At 35.5% G+C, this 22,866-nt stretch overlaps 2 protein-coding genes across 2 annotated transcripts in view; one reads left to right on the top strand and one right to left on the bottom strand.

Moving 5' to 3' along the window:
* Window positions 1-17,126, top strand: part of LOC139972174 (uncharacterized) — a 37,344-nt gene extending 20,218 nt beyond the window's left edge. Inside the window, exons 6-7 of the mRNA XM_071979169.1 lie at window positions 1,940-3,505; window positions 9,683-17,126. Of these exons, the coding sequence (XP_071835270.1) occupies window positions 1,940-3,505; window positions 9,683-9,784 (1,668 nt within the window). The 3' untranslated portion in view covers window positions 9,785-17,126. The remainder of the gene's footprint in view (window positions 1-1,939; window positions 3,506-9,682) is intronic.
* Window positions 12,793-22,866, bottom strand: part of LOC139972175 (BTB/POZ domain-containing protein 9-like) — a 30,440-nt gene continuing 20,366 nt past the window's right edge. Inside the window, exon 11 of the mRNA XM_071979170.1 lies at window positions 12,793-22,118. Coding sequence (XP_071835271.1) covers window positions 21,969-22,118 — 150 coding nt within the window. The 3' untranslated portion in view covers window positions 12,793-21,968. The remainder of the gene's footprint in view (window positions 22,119-22,866) is intronic.

The following is a 22,866-nucleotide window of genomic DNA, read 5'->3' as shown; positions in this document are numbered from 1 at the left end:
GGCTTTTGCTAACGTAAGAATTGGATATTTGACTTGAATGAATTATCAGATGGCTTGTGGCATTAACTTGCGATGTAAATTAATCCTACTTGTAGCAAAACAGGATTAGTCTACATATGAAACCGCTGTCTGATGAAATGAGCAGATCTTGACGGGCACATTTCAAACAGAAATTATAAAAGAATTCATTAAATAGTGTATAGTATAGTGTAGTATAAATTTACGTCATTAGTATTGCCTCAACAGCTTTGTGATACTTTAGAGAGAATTTGCTAAAGTGACTCTTTGTAAGTACAGTACAACACCGGCCCCCTGGACGTACATACAGCCACAAACAGGAAACTGATTGCAACAGAATTGTTTGCGTTGGCGATATTTTGTCGTCTAGGTCATCCTATATGCTGCTAATGCACTGTTATAAATATGGTGCTAATATTAATCAAACCAGAGTTGATTTCAGCAAATTGTGTCCTTTTCGCGTATAGTCTGGGAGTGAATCGGTTCGGGTGGAACAAAATCCATTTGAACCCTTCGTATGGAAATTGAAAATGAAATTTCTCATTGGGATACTCATTGACAGACTGTAATGTAACAACAATGTGAAAAACAATTATAATAACAGATGGCAGGCAGGTAGGGTACCTTTATGATTACACAGTCATGCAGTTGTCAAGGAAACCACCCTTGAGAGAAAAGGAAAGTAATATATACACATACACATCCTGCTGAGAGCAAATATACATACTATGTTTACATGTTCAGTATCAGCTGCTCATATATAATTAAAGCAAAATACAGTATTAATGTTGAATTCTCATGTCTTTCTACTGTTCGTATGGTAGCATTCAAAGGAAAAAAAAAAGGTTTCTTGTCAAATCATATTAATCATTTCATAAATTTCCTATAAGTTGAGTGACACCCTCACCAATGTTCACAACCAGTGGTAGCTGGAGGCATGCGTAAATGCATAAATTTATGTTATCCTGTCTCTGTTCAAAAGGTTGCCGTAGAGCCAAGATACTACAATTTAAAAGCATTACCACCAACAAATTAACGAGGGACTCGGAGGGAGTAAAATTTGTTTTGTATATATCGAATGGTCACAGAAAATTGGAAGTAGACATGAAAATACTTGTCGAACTTAGTAAGCTACTTTAAGTGAAACAGGTACCAATGAGCATCTCACAATCTTCTGTATATGATAGATGACGATTTGAATGTATGGGAGTCTAACATTCTCTGCCGAATGTCAAACTATTTTTAACTGATGTACGAATTAGACATTTAAACTTTAAATTGGACAGACAGACAGACAGACAGACAGGTGTAGCAGTATTAACAATGCTAGCGTTACAAAGAACGAGGTAGAGAGATAGAGAGTGGTATTAGGACCTAAATTGGTGAAAGTAAATACAAGTTAATAATATGTAGATGATATTGTATTTAAAATGCCTGGGAATGACTGATTCACTTTTAAATTTGACAAGATAATAAAATATCAAAATATGTTTCCTTCAAGCCATAAACACAAGAATAAACAAACAATAACAAATGTGAAGAGAGGAATGATGGCAAAACCATTTTCATTTATCCATGCATGTGGTAGAGGTATTATCTGCTTATAATATCTTCCTTACACAGCTCTATGATTGATTAGACTTCAGCTACTTAGAAAATATCATGTTTCAACCGGCGACTTAATCAATTTTTTAAAGGAAGAGAACCCCACATGCTTGAATATTTTTCTTTATTCATTACTTAGTTTCTATCTTTGGCAGATTTTGGTCTTTGCCTCTTCTTTTTGCCTGAAATGATGAATTTTGTAACATGACCTAATACTGGCATTGATGCTGACAATACATCTACAGACTATTGTAGCGTTAATTAATTAAGAATTTAATTAATTAAGTTGATATTCTTGTCTTTTCCTTCCGTGCAGACGATGAATCTTCGAATTGTCATCAACAACTTTTCAAAAGCTTTGGACCTGAGCAAACAGAACCAAAGGAAGAGAGAAGAATTTTCTGATTTTACAATCTACCAAGAGATTGACGGACCGAAGGATAAGACAGATGTCAAAGATCCATCTAATGAGAACGTTCAGATGGTGGTCGAAGAGGTGCAGAGGTTATACGGTAACGATGTGAGAGCATTTGCCTTGATCATGCTTGAAGTTCTGGAGACGGTACGGCTTCACTTCCTCCCGAAAGAAATGTGTATTCAATTTTCTGAAGACAATTGTAAGTCCCTGGTCCCTGAGATAACCATCCCGCGTCTGCCAAGTGCAGAGTACGAATTCGATACTGCCCCTCCTGCTCCGACGAAGAAGAGGGAATCCGACGAAGGGATAGTAGACTCAGAGTTCAACAGCCATGTGTTTCGGGGAGTGGTGGACAATTTGCCAACGGCAGCAGAAATGAACATCGATAACGATACCCCGAAGAGAAACAGCGTCTGTAGCTCTGACAGCGGAATTTCATCCAACAGGGCTTCCATGAGAAGCAAGGGGAGCAGTGTAGGAAACAGTTTCTCCAAGAAGGGCAGAAAAGTTGAAAAAGGGATGAAGAATAATCCAAAGCCAAAAATATCCAAGCTGAGTCAGATTAAAAGGAGGGCCCTGGCCCGAGAGAGTTCTGCAGAGGTAGAAACTGATACCACAGAAGTTGCCGACAGCTCAAACTCCAGTGTCGAGGAATTGGACCGGGTCGGCTATCTCCCAAATTTCCAGAAAGATCGTAGATCTGACAGCGGGCCCACCTCCCCTCCGTCTCATCCCGTTGGCTACGAACTAAGGAAAGGATCTCTGCCCACCCCGACCATTCATACTAACCCGTTAGGAAACATGCCAAATGTTTACCGTAAAACTGTAAAATCGGCAAACCTCGACGACGGCGGCAACATCAACGACGCGCCATCAGCTTTACCAAGATCTTCAAACTCTTTCTCCAAATTTTACGTGATTCGTTCAAGGGAGGGTCATAAAGGGAACGAGCTGGCAGGTTCCCCTAGGGTGATGAGCAGACATAGGAGTAGCCCCATCCAGGAAATCGTGACCAGTGAGTCAGAGAGCGACACGAGGAGTACACCTGATGATATACCCCTCAGCGCCATCGGAAGGGGTTTTTACGAGGGTACATCTAACTTTAACAGCCTTCCTCGTGGTGGGTCTAAGGTCATCACCACCGAGGATAAACTGATTGAGTCCTATCAATCCGCTACTTCCAGGAGGAAGAGTGACTTTACGACTACCAACATTACTCCAGGGATGGACTTGTCAATGTACGGACAGCACAGCCTGCCCAGAAGACCCAAGAAGCTAACGGATGAGAGGTGTCCATCCAATATCACCAACCGTCACATGCTGCAGTGTCAGGAAATGTTGAGCATCATGGACAGTCTGAGAGCTATCACATTAATGAACCGTATTCATGTGAAAGAGGACTGTCATAAAATGTTAATGAGGTGGCTTGCAACCCAGAAAGCAGACACGTGTTTATACAAACAGGTAAGTCAATCAAAGTGAGTCATATCAGAATCAAATCAAATCCATATTTAATAACAAGTTAGTAAAATATGTATTTTTGCTAAAAATAGCATTTGTTATCTTTGATTTAGTTAAAATTCAAAAATATGTATTTATTAGGAAATTGATGGATTACAGTGATGGTGATACAAGCGCAATGTTGCTGTTATTATTAATTTACTATCATCTTCAGGGGACTGAGAACTCAAAGGGATTTGGAAAGTATTTTAATATCCAGTTGAGAAAAAAATTGGGTGACAGAAAAGCTACCATTTATGCATATATGTTTGTATCTACGGTTCCCCTTTTCCAAGTCCTATTGAAGAAACAGTAAGGTTCTGTACAACAAGCTCCCTGATAGTGAAAATGGAATTGCTTGAATTTTCATTTCAGAGCAAGACGAATGAATCTGAAATACCTTGATCGTGTTATAAACACGATCAAAGGTGAGATGGATATGAAGCAATTAATTTGAGTGACCTAATATCCTGATCTAGTTTTGATAATATTGAACAAGACATATTACACCGTCCTCCAACTGTGTAGCATCAGCAATTGAAGTATCGCTGAATTGGTAGATTAGCATAGTATGCTGTTTCTTCATCAGACATAACAGGAACCATCTAAAGACAACTGCTTCCAGACTTTTAAGTCTAATTGTGTCTGGTTCTAATCTAATTGTATTAAACATATTGGCATTACCTGTTCAATGGTTTCAGGATTACACAATGTTTGTGTAAATTAAGCTTAGAACAGATCTCAGATACATAATATGAATGTGATTACTATAGGCCTATCAGTTTATTACTGTAGTTACAATTTAGCCAAATTTGTGATTAATTTATTTTTGGAATAATTTACAGTATATTCTTTTTTTCGCTGTTATAACCCAGTTATATTTAAAAAACAATAAATTATAAGCAACCAGATCCAGATTTTTAAGGGCAGAGATGCACACAGAGCAGGGAATAATTTATCCAGCATCGCATGGCAAAATGCTATGCAAAATGGCATCGCATAATACTATGTAAAATGGGGGAACCATGCTATACAAGTGCAAAGATTTTGTACACAGGAACCGTAGTATTTTAGAAGAGACAAAGTTCATAGACTTGAAAACTGCTCTGCAAGATTTTCAACACTAAATTATTCCCTGAAGAGAATAATATTGTTCACATATTTTTGCTAGGTAGGTGTAAATTTTGTCGATGCTTATTGCATCCTCCCCATCTATTTGCTCCACCAGTCATGAGCATCAGAATCTGTCACAGTGAATACACATTAAGTGGTGTTTGGCACACACATCCCTACCCCCCAAAAAACCGTAAGAACAGAAAGAAAGATGTAGGACTTCCTTCCCGCTATCACCTGTATCTTGCCTGACACTGGTCTCCCCCACCAACAAACATAACAAATGTTGAATGGAACAGTACTACATTGTAGTACTCAAGTTATTGACATATGCTATGCATTACGTGGATAATTACTCTCAATATCAGGTGTCAAAGCAGATTGCAAAAACATGGCCAAGGGAATGGAAGGAAGTCAAGCAATGTTATACCTATCGCAATATCAATGTTTTCTTTGTGCACACCTGCTTACCATGCACTTCCTTTTCATTCGTCTTTATCTTTACCGACTCTAAACCGCACTTTAAAGCGGCTGTTAAAGCAGCTGTTTGTATCAATTTATTTTGCTAAAAATATCTGGCATTTAAATTGATACTAAAGATGACATAAAATATGTGCGAAGTAGCTCCAGGAGATACAGTCAAGTTTAATATCAAATAATGAAGTAGTGAAAGTTTCATTACGAAACCTTTGAAAATATTTGATCTAAATTTTGGTTGCATGTTAGGGTGATCAGTATTTCTGGATGATGAAATTTGTAGACTCAAAAGTTTTCTTTAATTATTTTGTAAACTTCATACAAATGGTTCAAAATAATTGTTAGTTTGTTTCAATCTTGATGTCATTTAGTCTTGACAAATTCTTGTGATAGAGCTACCAAAGAAATTGCCAAAAACTGGCGACCGGTAGTAAAATGTTGCTTTAAGCTGTTGGAATATTTCTACCTCCATCTAATATTGGTTGTAACTTATACCACCGCAAAAACGTCAAACATCATGTGAATGGTCAAACCATGTGTTTACAGGTGAGAAGGATTTCCTCTAATGGGATACTGCCACCTCCTAAAACATAACATTATACTATTGCAACCTTCAGAACCTTTGCCCACAATGTGACAATTAAAAGTTAATACTTCTAAATTCTAGGAATACTCTAGATCATGTAGTCAGATAGGAAAAGAAAAATATACAAAAACAGCTGGTTAACCAAACTTTTGTATTTTAAATTAAATTTGGACACAATATTCATGAAACTGGTGACATGTTGATGCTGTACTTTGAGTTGGGTTGTATTAAACATTGTAACATTTATACACTAAGGACTGCAATTATATGATCATTTAGTTACTCGTAATTAGAGTTTATAGTAACTAGTTAATTCGATGTAGAACATTCCATATCTGGAACATGTTGCTTTAATTAAATTCATTTGCAAAGCGTATGATGGCTAATTATCATCATTCTTGGTGATATTTTGGCGGACTATTAACAGATTAAATTTTGAAGTACCTGGTCTGTCGTCGTGGAGTAGTCATACATTGTACCACCTGCAGATTAGATTAAATTCGACTCGAAAATGTAGCTTTAGTACTGGATTATATCAATTGACCCTTAACTGCAACGCAGAGAGTCCTACTGTGCAAAATTCACACTTCAGTATTGACCATTTTGAAACCTTAGTTAATATTTCACTCACTAGATCTCTCATTGTACAATGAAGAAAACGATAGTTCTCACTGTATTACTGTATAGGTTCAACTTCTGATGGCGTAAGTGTGTTACAGATAAATATTCAGTCATGAATCCAAACCCAAGTCAATTGGAAAAATTTCCAGTCCTTTCAATGAAAAAAAAAATCAATAAACAGAAATAAAAAAATCAATAAAGGGCAATAAGGAAGGAGATAAACCAAATGGCATTATTTGTTAAGTTGGGAAAAAATTGCCGTTTGGAAATATTTTAGCGTACTTTCCATGGCAGCAAGATGTATTAAATTTGGTATATATTGCTGTCTGTAAATTTGTTTTGTTATGTAAATCTGTGCAGCCTTAATGGTTCAAACACCATTGAGTATTATTCCTAATGGGGGAATACTAGTAGGCTGGTTGCAAGTACAATAATGTAAAGTACTGATATATTGGTAAATCAATTACACAGAAGCTATTGAAATTTGAGGGCAGAAAATTCTTCTTTTTTTCTCTTTTAAAAAAAAAAGGGCAGAAAATTATTGTATCTTAATTGTCATTGGCAATTGGATATGCTGTAAGCATTACTGTCTCTAAATTGTATACCAGCAAATACAATATGCTAAGCATATGAAGAGGCCTTTAAGTTTGTCATACAGCAAGCTTAAGTGGCACAGCATCTTGGGTAATCTCATTCTTCTATTATCAACAGAGTGATTCTAATTGATGACTATAAAATGCACATAGAAGTTAGTTCTTTTTAATTTAAAAATACATAAAATTTGTATTTAAAATAACTAATTGGACTATATTGATTAGCTAGAGTTAATTTATTATTTAATTTTTTTTATTCCTTATAAAGGTAACAGACTTAATTTGCCTTCCTCACACCGTAAACTATCAATCAATCAATCAATCAGAAGACATTTATATAGCGCCAAAGTCAACATAAATTGTTCAAAGGCGCTATTAGCCTTGGTCATTGGTAACTTGTCACACCCACACACCAAAGTGTGCGCAATTCAATCAATCTCTCCTGGGGCACCACAGTGCACCACAACCACGTGTCCCCCGGGGGACTTCCCATAGGGTGCAGCCAGAAACCGGCGCACGCAACTATATTTACAAGTTACCTCGCAAGTCCCCATTTATACACCTGGGTGAAGTGAGGCAATGGAGATAAAGTGCCTTGCCCAAGGACACAACGCAATGATCTGGCCAGGGCTCGAACCTGTAATCCTTAGATCACCAGTCCACTGCCTTAACCACTTGACCACAACGCCCTCCGATGTAAACTATGTAAAATATGATTTTGCAAGGACCACCCAGTCAGAGTGTCGATGATATCATTTTTTGCTTTATAATTACTGTTATTGTATTAAATTGCTGAAGATATCAGGGAATAATTTATCCAGTAATTGCATTCCCGAAATCCTATGCAAAATAGTCAAATTACGATACTAGTCCAAAGATGTAGGGCAGTTTTTTGGTTTTTTCACATAGGAAAACATAGTATTTTATAAGAGACAAAATTCAGAGTCCTTAATACTTCTATACAAAGTTTAACTGTTTACCAAATGAAATGAATTGTAATTATTTTAAGACAAACACTGTATGTTATTAGTCAACACTGCTTAATACAGATACATATACTGCAATTAACTCGTGATTTAAGGGAAATTTACTTGGCTCCTCCCTCACCTGTCTCCCACTCCACATCTGCACTTTCTCATCTACCTAGCTACACATCGGAACGTTGTAGCACTGCGCCCTTACTCCCTGGGCACCGCCCACTTACATCCCTTTTCGAATCTACCACCTAAGAAGGCAACTACACGATTTGTGAACAACATTTTGCTTAGCAATTTTCAACCGTTTTCTACGAGGTTTTGGAACTAAATCTTGGATCTTGGGACGCAGGAACAGTTTTCCTACATACACTAGAAAGAAGTCATTTCAAATATATAGAACTGATTTACAGATTTAGATAAAAAAAAGATTCAATTTGCCACAAGTGTACAAAGAAACATTGAATATTCCTGTAGTACATTGATCACATACTGTGGCGTCTGCATTGTAAAACAATGTCAAAAGAAAAAAAGGTCTTTATTGATTACAGTTTCAGATTTCGTTGTCATAAATTGATGACTGACTGTAACATGCATAATTAGATATGCAGCGAACCATCTATTATGTGCATTCATCATGTTTATATAACATACTCTTGAACGGTAATCATTATTGCTGATGATATTTCGCTGTAGTGGTCTATCATGCAGTCAATATAATTGGTAACGATCGTGTCATGTGAATCATAGAACCTGACTGCAACATTTTTTTGATTGGTTGTCATGGTTTCTCGATGAGTTAATGATTTTTTTCTTTTCTGAAACTGTTTTAAATTTCGGATCATTTATCTGAATAATGAGGTTGAAATCCATTCCCTTTTCGATCTTTGCATGTATCTGATGATACAGTTTAAGATTTATCTTGGACTTAACATCTGTTCATTTTCAAGTTTGGGTGCTGGATATTTGGTATTACAGGGAGATCACACTAAAGCACTGGTCCCCAGTGATGTACCTGCTTGTACATGACTGGGTCATTCAGGCTGTTGTTCTTTACTGTAACAATGCCAACAAATTAAATATTACTTCAATAGGCAACTGTTCACGATTCAGTCTCTATGGGAGGGCTGAAGAGTTAACCATCTTCTTGATAGATATATCAAAGACCTGTGAACAAGAAAAAGCTCCTCTCTAATCCTCCCACACCCTCCCCATTCAAAAAGAAATAAAGGATAATCAGATCCCAAACCCCTCCTTCATTTCCAACAAATCTCTCCTCGTTAATCACTTGCTAGGTATTTTATAGAGGTCATAGCATGCATTCCACACTACCCCTCCCTCTAAAAGAAGGCCACAGTGTTTTATGGAAACAGTAGGAGCAATGTTTTCTGCTGCAGCTATATACTGTAGCATTGTAGTAACTTATATAAAGCTATTCATTCTTGTGTAAGAAAAAAATTAATCATAGGCCATTCGTTAGGGCCAATTGCTAAAAGCCATGCAAGAAGCTCTATGCAAAGTTATATCAAGTGGACAATTATGTGAAATACTTCAAAAGTAAATAACCCTTCAGAGTAGGCTTCAAATTAAATGAAATCTACCAGCTTTTTTAAAACCTTCTATGTCTCTATATACCCTCCTTTTACATCGATTATATTGTTCAAAGTAAATGCCAACATGACAAGATCATATGGAATTCTCTTGAAAGATTATTCAAGCAAAATACAATCAAAATAAAATGCTTTACGTTTTCAATTTTTATTTGTTTTTTTTGCAGATGACGCAAATATTAAAGAGTGCTTGGGCGAGAGAACCACCATACATTGCTGGTATCATCTTCAGAAAACTAGACAACTGTCTAACAGAAGTGGATCTTTGAGAAGATATAATTGCGCAGAACATTAGATGTTTGCGTCCGAGGCACACAAAGTCTTCTTTGAAGATTGTGGGAGATTAGTGGACTACCGCTGTTGACGAGTGTCCTGATGCTGCCCTCTATCCTAGCTATGAGACCGGAGGAAATGACTAGAGCAGTGTCATACCATACATGGCAGAGGATCCTTTCAATCATAATCTTCTCCTACAACAACAAATAGAGAATCTATATGAAGATGACTTGGTTGAAGAGGTTTTTAAACCAGATGGGATTGAGAAAAACAAAACAAAAATTGCCCCATGCATGGTTATCTTTGTTAGGATCTCCCTTTGCAGTCGTGTCCGTCAGACTTCCTTTGGAAAGCAACCAAGCATAGGACTAACAAATGATCAAGTGTTTACAGAAGGATTTGAAGATGACTCATCTCATATTTATCTCTTTGAAGGATAAATACAATTCACTATTTCAAGGGTAAACAACTCACCCCCTCCTCTCAATCTCCCCTCTCTATACAATATTTTCAGCATGGTTCAAGTCATATTGGAGCTAAGCCTTCCAACAACTTAACCAGTAGATACACTTGGTAAAACAATGACCATCAGGTCAATGTACTGTTGTGATGATGATGATGATGATGATGATGATGATGATGATGATGATGATGATGATGATGATGATGATGATGATGATGATGATGATGATGATGATGATGATGATGATGATGATGATGATGATGGTGGTGGTGGTGGTGGTGGTGATGATGATGATGATGTTGACATTGATGATGAAGATGATGATGATGATGATGGTGATGATGGTAGTGATGATGATGATGATGATGATGATGATGATGGTGATGATGATGATGGTAATGGTGATATGATGATGATGATGATGATGATGATAACCCTAAAATGACTCAACCTAGTTGAAGGAATAAAATAAGGAAGAGATTGTAATGTAGTTTGATTGCCAAATTATAAATTATTAAATCATGAATCATTTTTAACCATCAAAGTATTATCGTATTCTTCTTTTGTTAAAGTCAAATCATTTCAGTCTTTCAGAATGATGGGATAACTGTATTTGACTCGATCCCATCCGCAACTATTACCATCGCTTCAGTGGGTCAGACACTTTATGAAAACACTGTTGCAATCATAAATTATTTAATTATTATTCCTTCAAAATGAGGCGATTATTGTATAACTCAATCCCATCCACAACTATTAGCATCAGTTCAGTGGGTCAATTGCTAGTACTTGGGATTTTTTACGCATGCTAACATTGGGACAATAATGATCTTTTCCACACAGCATATGGATATAAACAGAACCTGTGTACATAGCAATATATGCTTCCCAGCAAAGGAGCAAGCATTGCAGATCAAATACAATGTTACAACAGAAAGAATCAATTTGGTGTTTTGTAATTGTTTCAAATTCTCAGAGAAAATATAACTCCAACAGAGGAGTTCAAGTTTATCGAACAGAATGGACTTCTTTGTTATTGGTTCAAACTACAATAAATTTGCATATTTTGGTGGAACTACTGCATTAATTATTTTCACTTAATTAATGATTTATGTTGATATTAAATATCAATATTTAATTAGATCCTCGTTTAATTAGCAGAGTTGAAACTGTTCATGTGCGGGTTGGAGACTTCTGGCGGCATTGTTGGGATCAAATGATTATATTCATACATATTTAATTGTCTGAAATACAAAGGCCCTTTCTGAAGGAATCTGGAAGCATTTGAGTCTACATTCTTAATAAAACAATAAACTGATAATTAAGGTTTAAAACCTATAAGTATATGAATATTTTGTAATAGTAATTAATAGTTAATATTTGATGTTATGTTTAGTGAGCGAGTAACTTTTGGTTGAATTTCAAATATTATTTTCTTAAACACATTTATTGCATGCTAAAGAACACTAATGATGGCCAGAGTACGAGAAGCTTTATTTGCACTTTAACCAAAGGAAAATACATTATATATAGGTTTTATGGATAACTTCCAGTTACACAGTAGTCCAATGTCATCATAGGTACAATCTGATTATATTGTAGTATTTTTGGTAGTATTCTATTTAGAAGCAAAATATTAATTTTAATCAAAGACCAGTTGGAGAAAGTAGCAACATTATAATATATGCCTCTCATGCACACTCCTCCCCATATATTTAAAGTTAAGAAGACAAAGCAAGTGTTTACAATGGTTTAATTTATGCAGTGAACTAGTGAAGTTGTCTACAGCATTACCGTGTTCGGAAAGATTAGTTTTAAACGCTGCAAAAAAGTCATGTGAAGATGGATATTCAAAATACATTGGTTGTTCACTTGTACATATACAGAGTATGTGAAAGAAATGGGAAATTAATTGTTGGGGGAGCTGGAGAAAAGGGACATATTACCACAGTCTCCCTTGAGTATGTGTTGATGTTATAGTTGAATGTGTTTTATTTATTTCCTATTGTTTTTTGATGTTTAAATGTTTATCAAATGTTTTACAATGAATTATATCAAAATATTACAGGATTCTCTTCTTGACCTGTCACAGTAATGTTCTTTTAGCTGCTGTAACTGGTTTACACACTAAGTTTGACAATTCCAACCTGCTTTTATGACCTTGTAATGATTGCCTAATTTGATATTATGGCAGGATTTGAGCATTTTGACAGCAATCGCCATTTAAGTTTACCATCTGTTAATCTCTGTGAATAAACCGAAATTTAGATTGCCTGTATATTTAGATTAGAAATGAACAAAATAAATATGAGTTTGGAATATTTCTGAAGGATAATGTAAAATAATCCACCAAATATATATACATAATTGTATACTATGCACATTATAATATTAAAGGCTTTCTTTGTCAAGGTGCACGAGAAGAAAGAAAAAAAGAAAAAAGAAAGGTATCCTGTACATTTATGGGAAAAAAAAGTAAAGGAAAAAAAGATATTTGTACACTGAGAAATAAAAAGATACATAAATTCAAGATGAATGTTCGATTTGTTTCCTTTTTGGTTGTTTTATTTGTCCCCTCATAACAACATGGGAAAGCATTTTTTTCATGCATGCATTGATTACATATATATATATTAATGTACAATTATTATTAATTTTTTTGTTGATGTATTTACAAGTAAGCTACTTACAGATATTATATAATTTGAGACAATATTCACAACATGACTGTTAGCATGCAATCCTAAATATCACAACATATGGCACACATGGTTTGTGTTCATAGTGGTCAATTGCATACTTGTAGTTACCCACTTTTGACAAGGTTTTCATTCATAAAAATGTAACACAGCTTAAAAGAGTAGTCCAGGTCAAAATTCCTTTTTGATATGTTAAAGAAGAACATAATCTAAGCATTCTGGTGAAATTTGCATTCAATTTCTATGTTCCATTTTTGATAAGATTGCTTAGATTATGTTAATTTTTAACATATCAAAAACAAATTTTGCCCTGGACTTTTCTTTTAAATACCAGAACGTATATGTCTTCAGACTATGCAAAACCATACCTTTTTTGACTTTTGAAGCAATCGTTTTCAGACAGATATCCTATATATATCTCTTTGGTTTTTGAACAATACAATCATTGTTACACACAGATGAAAAGATCTTTTTATTCCAACTAAGAGCACCATCTTGATCCTTTTGTGTACCTGAAGGAACTATGAGTCACTAATAATGTATTTCATACAAAAAGGACATCCACCAAAAACAACAAACTTATTCGAAAATTCCTTGTCTTTGTGAAACATGATAATTATGTATAGGTCTGAGCTTCACTTCTTGTGAAACTTGAGCTAAAACCATACAAATAGTATAAACGAAAGAAGTTTATTCCTTCTTTTGAGTTTGAGTTTGACAAATGATATTTAAACTGATCCCAATAGTCCTTGGTCCATTAGTTCAGTTTGCTTGTAACATACCTCATTCAAACCTGATTTGGTATCCATAGCAATTCAAAGCCTTACATATAAATGAAAACAAAGGAAAAACACAACTCAAAACACTGAAATTACCAATTAAAAAGAAAGCATTCTTGGTTATACAACCATCAACCTTACGTATGTGATATACATTCAACAGATTTCAAGCTGCTGAGTATTGGTGAATTTTACCAAAAAGAAAAATGAATAAGGAAACACACTATGTGATATGTACATCATCATGTAAGCTGAAATTTGGGAAACTATATGCAAAACACAAGATGACAAATAAACTAAACAATGTGTATATTTTTCCCCTTTTTGCCTTCTTTCTTGGAAGAGCACAAGCATTATCAGGAATCTATTTTAATAAATTTCAAAGAAGGATGCATTTCTTAACCACTTTTTACACCTCACCACTCCTCCACATGAAGTCTTTGAAAATATTAAGAGTATCACATGATTTCAAACTTGTCAAAGTTGTGAAATGACAAAAGATTAAGATAATAAAGAAAAGGAAAGTGGAAACAAACAGAGCCGAAAATTATTTATTTTATTTTCCGAACTGGATACGAGTTTTCAATCACTTTTCTTCCACAGCTTGCAAAGAAAACCACAAAGGCAAAGCAGGATGTTGAATTTGACAGAGCAAGCAAAAAATTACCATACACAGGAAATAGTTCAATAGACGAAACAAAACAAGTCGAACTTTGCATGGTTCAACCTTGCATTAGTAAGCTGGTTAATTGCTTAATCTGTTTTAGTTCAATGACTCGTACGATTGCATTCTTCCTTCCACTAGCATCAATCACTTCGACTAAAAAAAATCCCCAAAGGAATATTAATTAAAAGGTTGCATAATAATGGTCAGAAGTGATCATGAAATCCACACATTTCCACATTCAAAATCACAGTTCTTTCTGGTAGCAATAGCATGTCTATTCACAAACGGATATCTAAAGCTTTTAAGGTTTTTTTTCCTAAGCTTTTAAGCTTAAATAAGGACCTTATTTTCTAATTATATGACTGGCATCTAAATTTAACAAACAAAGGGACCAAATCTCTCCCCCTGTCTATTAATGATCATGTGACACTCTTGATGTACCTGGCTAGGTTCTTTTGAGTGTACTCCAGTCAAAGTCTAGGTAATTTGAGGATGACTTGCTTCTTACTATAAATGAGATGTTTATACTTCTCTTTTTTCTTCTTGCATTGCACTCTTCCACATCCTGGAGAAGTGAATGAAATTGCAAACAGGATTCTCATTAATGCACATCTTACGTTTCAAAACATTTTATCGCCAGAACATTAATCGTCAAAAGATTAATTGTCGAAACCTTCTCGGTTGATTAATCACAGGATGCTCCAAAACTCACAAATGTCAGAAACCAAGAAATGAGAATCTCAAAGCTGAGAATCCACAGAGAGTTTTGAATCATCTTTATGGAGGATGAGAAAGAAACTTGACATTTTGGGAAACTGTCATCAAAGACCGAAGGGAATAACTGAAGAAATGCTTTTGTGTTTTAAACATACAGTAGATTCACTTTTTAAAAAAATTCATCCCATCAATTTTTGAAATCTTAAATTAAAGAAAATGAACATCAAACATGATAAATGACACTTTTAGGGAAGATAGAACCCCCCCCCCCACCTTCAAATCAAACATTCAAAACATGTTTACTGTTAGAATACAATGTGACTCATAATTTACCATATTTGATTCTGCAACTGAGAAGTTCCTTTCAAATGAACAGACCCATAGAAAAATTTACATTTATGTTTTATTGTAGACACATTAGTGCTGGACATTTAAAGTGAGTTTTTACAGTCATACAAACAGAGCTCTTGTTTTTAAGCTTTCCTGTTGATTAATGGGAAATGAAATGTTATTGTAACGCAAAATTGAATACTTTTATTATAAAACGTGAAAGGAATTATGGCAATGAGCAAAAACTAAGAGCAAATGATGACATGTTGCACACAATGACTATATAATGCCAGAGAAAAGACTGGAAAAAGTTGAGAAACCACTCAGACGTGCCTATAAAAAACTAATTTGCTGATGTATTGTTTTTTACTAGCTGCCATGAAAACATTTTTTTTGTGTGTCAAGCAAGCAATGTTGAGGCAAGAGACATTACTTCTGAAATTCATTGTCATCAATATTGCCCCCCACCCCCAAAAATGTGCTGAATAGTCAGGTAATAGTCACCGATGCCCAACCTTCACATGCATTTTTACTGCCACTTTAATGTGAATTATCCACTCTGAGATATTGAATCAACTATTTTAATACTTCTTCAAGTCTGGGAATGAAATTGAGGATCAAAACCTTCTGGAAAAGTAATTTGTTACCTTGTAGCAAGTTTTGGTGGATTAAAATTTGAGGCTAATGCTGAAGACCCTTAAGTCGTTATTTCAGGAGATATAAAAAACAAAAAGGAGAAAAATATATGGAAAAAAAAGAAAAGAAAAGAAAAGAAAAAAACCAATGCTATTTCTTCTTGTTGCATCACATAACTTTCATATATGGGAGACACCAGTATTTGTATTTATAAGTACTTGTTTAGAGCTTTGAAATAAATACGTTTTACATGTGAATATTCAAGGACTTGGAATCAATGAAAGGCATCATATGGAATCAAAATTCTCTTCTTTATTAAATTTCAAACTTAATCATTATCTCATCTTTTTAAAACAATAGTCATTATATGTCATGGACAGCCTTTTTACTCATCAGAAATGTACTCAGCATATTTTGTACATTTGAATATTAACCTATTTCTCTTGTTTCATTTGGTAGTTTTTGTGTGGTTGTATCCCTCCCCCTCTACCTACACCTGTAGCTTCAAATAATTATCAGGATGTATGAGGTGTAATAAATTAATCTTTGGTCAAAATAGAATAACCCTGTATTTTTGCTAAAACCAATACTGAAAAGTATATTTCTCTCCAAGGTCATCATAATACAATTCATAATTTTGCAAATGTAACCAGAGCTAAGCAGTTATAAATTGATACAAACACAGCGTTTCACTGTATTTGCCATTCATCGACATAGTTGACATCAGTAGATAATTAGCTGACCCACTGATGAAAATACAAACTATTGCTAAAGGTTTTTTCATATGGAAATTTGGTAAGCCACGGTTTATCTGCTTTGGAAGGGCCTTGGCAAAAATGTTAATGTGTTTTTAAAACAGCAGCAGACTTTCCTTGGGATATATGAGATGTTTTGTTAAATTACAACACTGCTTATGTACATGCTTGGTGAGATATACTGAACGTAGGTTACCTGTTTCAATATTCAAATATTGTTAACCGATAGGAATTGTACAATGGATTATAAAAAGGAGGGCTGACCCTGGATAGAGGAGAGGGGGGGGGGGGAATGAAGCAGGTTAAAATCCTTTACCATCATCAGCATTTCTCCCCCTCCAATTCCCTTTCCCCAAATGAAGTAAAGTAAAAGTCCCTGCTGTTCAACTACAAACAAACTTTGTTACCACCACTCCAGACCTTGAAATTTCAGGTATTTCCTGGCTAGATGCCAGTGGATTTGTACTAGCAAACAAATGGCACCTGAGTTTTAATGTCGGTAAACATTAAGAACATACACTCATGTTATGTTTGTTAACAATCGTTAGCACAAAATACCAGCATGATTTCCATAGCTAACATAAGCCTGGCATGTCTGCCTCAAATCAGCAAATATTATTCATCAGCTTCTACAATGACTAACCTAATGTGTATGCCTGTATGGTAACAATGGGAAATACCAGTGAGAACTCAACTTTATCCAGAAGATTTTTCAAAGCACACTTGCACTGTTTAGCAAGCGGATAAAATGGTGATATTTTAGGCCAGTCCCCAGCAAGCTATTGCCCTTTAATATTGAGAATCATTTTTCTCTCTCTAATTCCTAAAACCTCAATGTTCAGGAACAATTTTATGAATGTCAAGACAAACTATTGTTGATCAGTTTTACTACTTTAGAAGCAGGCTAAACTATGCGGTACGCTGATGACACACTGATATTTGGTGCACGGACGATTAGAGTTAAATTAGTTGTTTAATGAAGAGGTACGTGAGGAGACACATATACACAATACACTTTCTGTGATACAGACAGTCTCAAGTTGACACTTACATGTCTACGCAAGAGTGACCACATGCACTACTGACATACTTGAACATACCTGAGCTAACATACGACAAGTTCTCCATACCTCAGTTTTACTCTCACACCCTTTCTCTCTCAGACGACTATCACGTCACAGATTTGCCAGGATTCAGAAGGGAACTAACCATCTGAGTAGAGTATCACGTCATCGTACGATAGACCACATGCAAATGATTAAACAAATTATCTTGAAATTCTTCAAACCTGTACTTTTCACACCCAGTAACCTCTGATACAAAATGAAAGTGTGATATGGACTCTAGGACAGTTTACTTAAAGAAGTAACTTATTCCACGAGTATAGCACCAGACACTAAACTTATAGATATGCCTATATGCATGAGGGGATACTTTAAAATTTCCCCCACCTTCAGTTTCATTATAAACAACACCTTCGAGAACAAACAGAATGACGTCAGAAAGTGAGGCATTCGCACCAAAGAGGAACTACTGTTTTAGTGAAAGTTTCAGTTTTAAGACGTATTTGATTTCATCAATAGCATGGTTTGGAGGAAGCAAAATGCCTATAGAAACCTCTGATATGTTATTAACCTTAATAGTGCACCAACAGGATGAACTTAAAAAAGTAAACTCAAAAGTGAAACCATGACAAATGTCTTTGGCAAATGAAGAGCAAAGTGCTTTTGTTTGCAAAAGTATATTCAAAGCAACCTTTCATTACAATGAAGGAAGCTATCAATGGTTTGCACAGAGAAGGAAGCCCTATACTATAAAATGAACCACCGTTCAATTCGACAAATGAAAGTTTCTCATGATGAGACGTGAACTATTGTATACTGGGCACTAATGAACTACAGACAGATACAAACATGAATATATACATACACATATACAAAAACGCACCCATACATGCACAAACACACATACATACACACCGTACCGCCATTCAATCCGGCAGACTAAGGGAAGATTCTCATAATGGACGCGAACTACTGTATACTGGGCACCAATGTTCTACACACAGATACAAACTTGAATATATACATACACACATACAAAGACGCACCCATACACGCACATACAAACACACGCACACAGACAGACAGTAATGTAATGAACATGATATTCAGACAGCAATGCACTGGAAATGATGTTCATACAGCAATGCACTGAAAATGATATAATAACCAGCAATGTACTAACATGTTGTTCATTTAGAATAGTACTTGCTTTCTGGGATTGAGAAAGCAAAAATCTGGGGCAGCCATTTATAAGAGTAGCATCGGTTGTCCTTTCGATGAAATATTGCAACTCAGGTGAAAAGACGACAACAGTTGGATTGTCTTAAAATTAGTGTTGTGGTCAATGGAAAGCCAATGGACATGCGCTTATGACAAGCTGCTAATTCCCAGAGGTTAACTGACATTGTAAAGTCCTGACAGAAGGTGTCTTGATAAAATACTGTAAACCTTCTACTTTGACTTTTAACTTAAAATAATAGTTTAAATAATACAAGACCAACATGCATGTGTTGTTGTTCAAATCCTGACATGCTTGGTAAAAGTCTCGTTCATGTGAACATTGAGAAGGGCGGTGATGCTGAGGGAAGGGAGGTGGGGTGGTTCTTTCTCAATAGTTATTAATCACAATTATTAATGCTCACAATTAATGTACTGGATCGTAACAGAAACTTTAAATACACAAGGTATTAGACTGAGCATACCTCATAATTTACCACAGTTATTTTGTCACATTACTAAAGCAGAGCTAAAGTATTCCGTTCCAAACAAGAATCAAGCTATAACATGTGCACCTAGTATCCATCAATTTCAGTCATCACTGATTCTGACTTTAGGAACACTAAAACCCCCATACAGAAAGGAGGAACATGCTATTGTTAAATTGATGAGAGGAATTTATAACGCTGAGCATTTACCGGCAGCAGTCCCTAGGAGATTTTTAGGTCTCTAACTAGTTGGAACATGGAAGTATGGTCAGGTTAATACTTCCATGGTCTGAAGGCACTGAGGTAAACCTATTTAGAAATGCATCTAATAATTACTTCATATATATCTAATTTTCCATTGTAGTTTAACAGATATCATACTTTCACAATATCTAGAAGTCTGCCATATTCTACATCAAAGAAATGCTGGACATTCCCGTGCAATAGCAAAAAGCCGGACATGTGCAGTCGACTGTGCACTAGTGTAGGATACTAAACGAAATAAAGAAGAAGTCGAGTACAGCCCGTGGAGGTCTATACATATACATATACCCATACACACATGCACACACACACACACACACGCATACTGTGTTGTACCTAATTTCATTCTTGTTCTGTTCTTGTTCATTTAACGTACATACGCCTTCAGTTATAGCTTTCTGCCAGCGAACGTCACACAAGTATGAAACAATTTTCACCACACAGTACCTCCTGTCAATACATCAAGCTCTTTGAAATGGAGACTGGGTTTACTAGTCTGCAGCCTTAATCATGTGATATTTTGTTGCTAAAGGTCAAAGGGCGGACAGACCCCTTGGAATACCCTGGACATGAACACTCTTTTATTTGTTAAAGAGTTGTTGATCACGGCCAGGTTTTAATCTGCTGAATAATACAGAAATGATAACAAACTATAAACCTAACAATTTAATTTGAGCAGTAAAGGTGATTAAGGATACCGGGAGAACGATAAAAAAATTGGCACGCAAAAAGACAATGTGAGAAGGAATGGGCAGGCGCTGCAACAATGTTCATCATGGCGAGTAGAGTCCTGCAGCTGACATAATATTTAATATTTTAAAATATTAGAACAAGGAAGCGGCAAATTTGATTTTGAAATTCAGTAAGTAGTACCCAAGTTTCTGGAGTATTGTTAGAAAGATGGACACAGATATAATACTCACTCAAGTAGGGGAGGGGGTTGGGAGGGGGTTGGGAGGGGGTTGGGAGGGGGTTGGGTGTCTATGACCTTCACACAAACCACCAAATGCCAGGTTAGCATATTTACTTGGCAGAGTAAAATAACATAGCAAAGAAAGGTAGGGAAAAAGAGTCAACAGCTTCTGTTTTACAAGTCACCTTTGAGAATGAACAAGAAAAGTGAACCACAATATCAAGACTGAAAAAGCTCTCTGACATAAATCCAAAACTGTGATTTGCTCATCAGAAATTATATAACAAAATGTTTGAAACAAAAAATCAAACCCATGAGGTGTTTTCTGCAGAATTTTTAACTTACAAATCATCAACCGCTCAGTTAAAACTTTCTGTACTTTCAAGGAGGATTTACGAGATTTAATTCTTATTAAATATAAAGAATTATGTAAAATTTGTGAAAATATACCAATATATCACATCCCATTTAATTTTTTGAACATGCAGGCCTTGAAAAGACCATGTTTGACTTAGATAACCTGATTTCAACTAAGCAAGGGTGACATCTATGAACTGAACAGCAAGATAAGTGTTGTATTCAGCTAATATGAGTAGTGAAGCCAACTTTGCATGTACTTTTCACACAATCAACAATGATAATCACATTTTTAGGTTCATTTCCATTCACAAATGTAACAAAGAAATGTCACAACCTACAGTGTGGAAAACATTGAGCACTCAGAAACAGTCTCTCAGATGTTTCAAAAGTTATTCTACTTTTTGGAATCAATATGAAATCTAATATAACAACCCAAATAAATTCATGCAATTAAACAGACAGGACTTGGTGCGAGTCCATCAACAGACTAAATTGATTTCATTCAAACTGAGTAAGAAACCTTCGGGTGATAAATTAAAGTTTACTCCCGGGTCCAAGAGCATACCTGATGGTCGTAACTGGTAATTAATGGGTACTTTAGAAAGGATGATCTTCACCTGATCTTGTTTCATGGTCTGTATCTCGTTGCTTTACATCCGTGCCAGATCGACTGTAATTAATGGGTACCATAGAAAGGATGATCTTGGCGTGATCTTGTAACTGGTAATTAATGGGTACTAAAGAAAGGATGATCTTCACCTTATCTTGTTTCATGGGCTGCCTCTCTTTGCTTTACATTCGTGCCGGTTCGACACCCGGTTGAATCAGTTTCTCTGGCCAGTGCTGGGAGGAAAATTTAATGTTATGGGTGGTGTGGGTGAGGGGAGAGCATCACCGGTGTCAGGGTCGGAATGCTTGCTCTGCGGTGGGTCTGTTGGATTGGCGGGACATTCAAAGTGTACACAGTGAAAAACCTGTAATAGAGACAGAGAAATTTAATGTGTGAAAACAATGAAGTTTGATAACAATATTAGCATATCAAATCCAAAACAAGGACACTTTAAAAAAAAATTCATTCTTAGTAAGTTTAACAGAAGTATTGCAACACCTGGTCCAACTACGACACTCACCTAAACTTTGTCAAGAAATGAACCTTGACTACTAAACAATTAATTAGCCTCTCTTTGACTACTAAGCAATTAATTGGCCTCTCTTTGCTCTTTTCCATTGTCTAAAATTTCCCAGTCAATTTGTCGGTAATTCATGTAGTTGTTCTATTAAATAGCCGTATTGATTCTAACAATGTCTGTACCTAAGACAATTGCTCATATCAGCAGTCATCACAAGCAAAATAAGAAAAGGAAAAACAGAACTGAAATTTTCAAAATGGTCAGCTCAATTTGAAACTAAGAAAGATACTTGCCTTCTTCACATTACTATTGCTTTGGAAGCAGGTATATTGATTGTCAGATTAGCTTTTCACAAAAAGTCATTTGAAAATTGGTTAGACTGCTCTTGGGAAGGGTACTAAAGATAAACTGGACCCTAATTCATACGTAACAAAGTCTGAAATTGTCAGACAAATTTTGACAGACATATTTTGACATACTTGATAAACACACTTTGACATATGATCATCATAAAATTGCTTCTAAGAATGAACTACAAGGGATCAATAATATCACAAACCGATGTTCAAAACGCTATTTTATACCAAACTTG

This window comes from Apostichopus japonicus, chromosome 8 (genome assembly GCF_037975245.1).
Source record: "Apostichopus japonicus isolate 1M-3 chromosome 8, ASM3797524v1, whole genome shotgun sequence".
NCBI lineage: Eukaryota > Metazoa > Echinodermata > Holothuroidea > Aspidochirotida > Stichopodidae > Apostichopus > Apostichopus japonicus.
The sequence above is the reverse complement of the archived record's forward strand: the minus strand, read 5'-3'. Positions and strand labels throughout refer to the sequence as shown.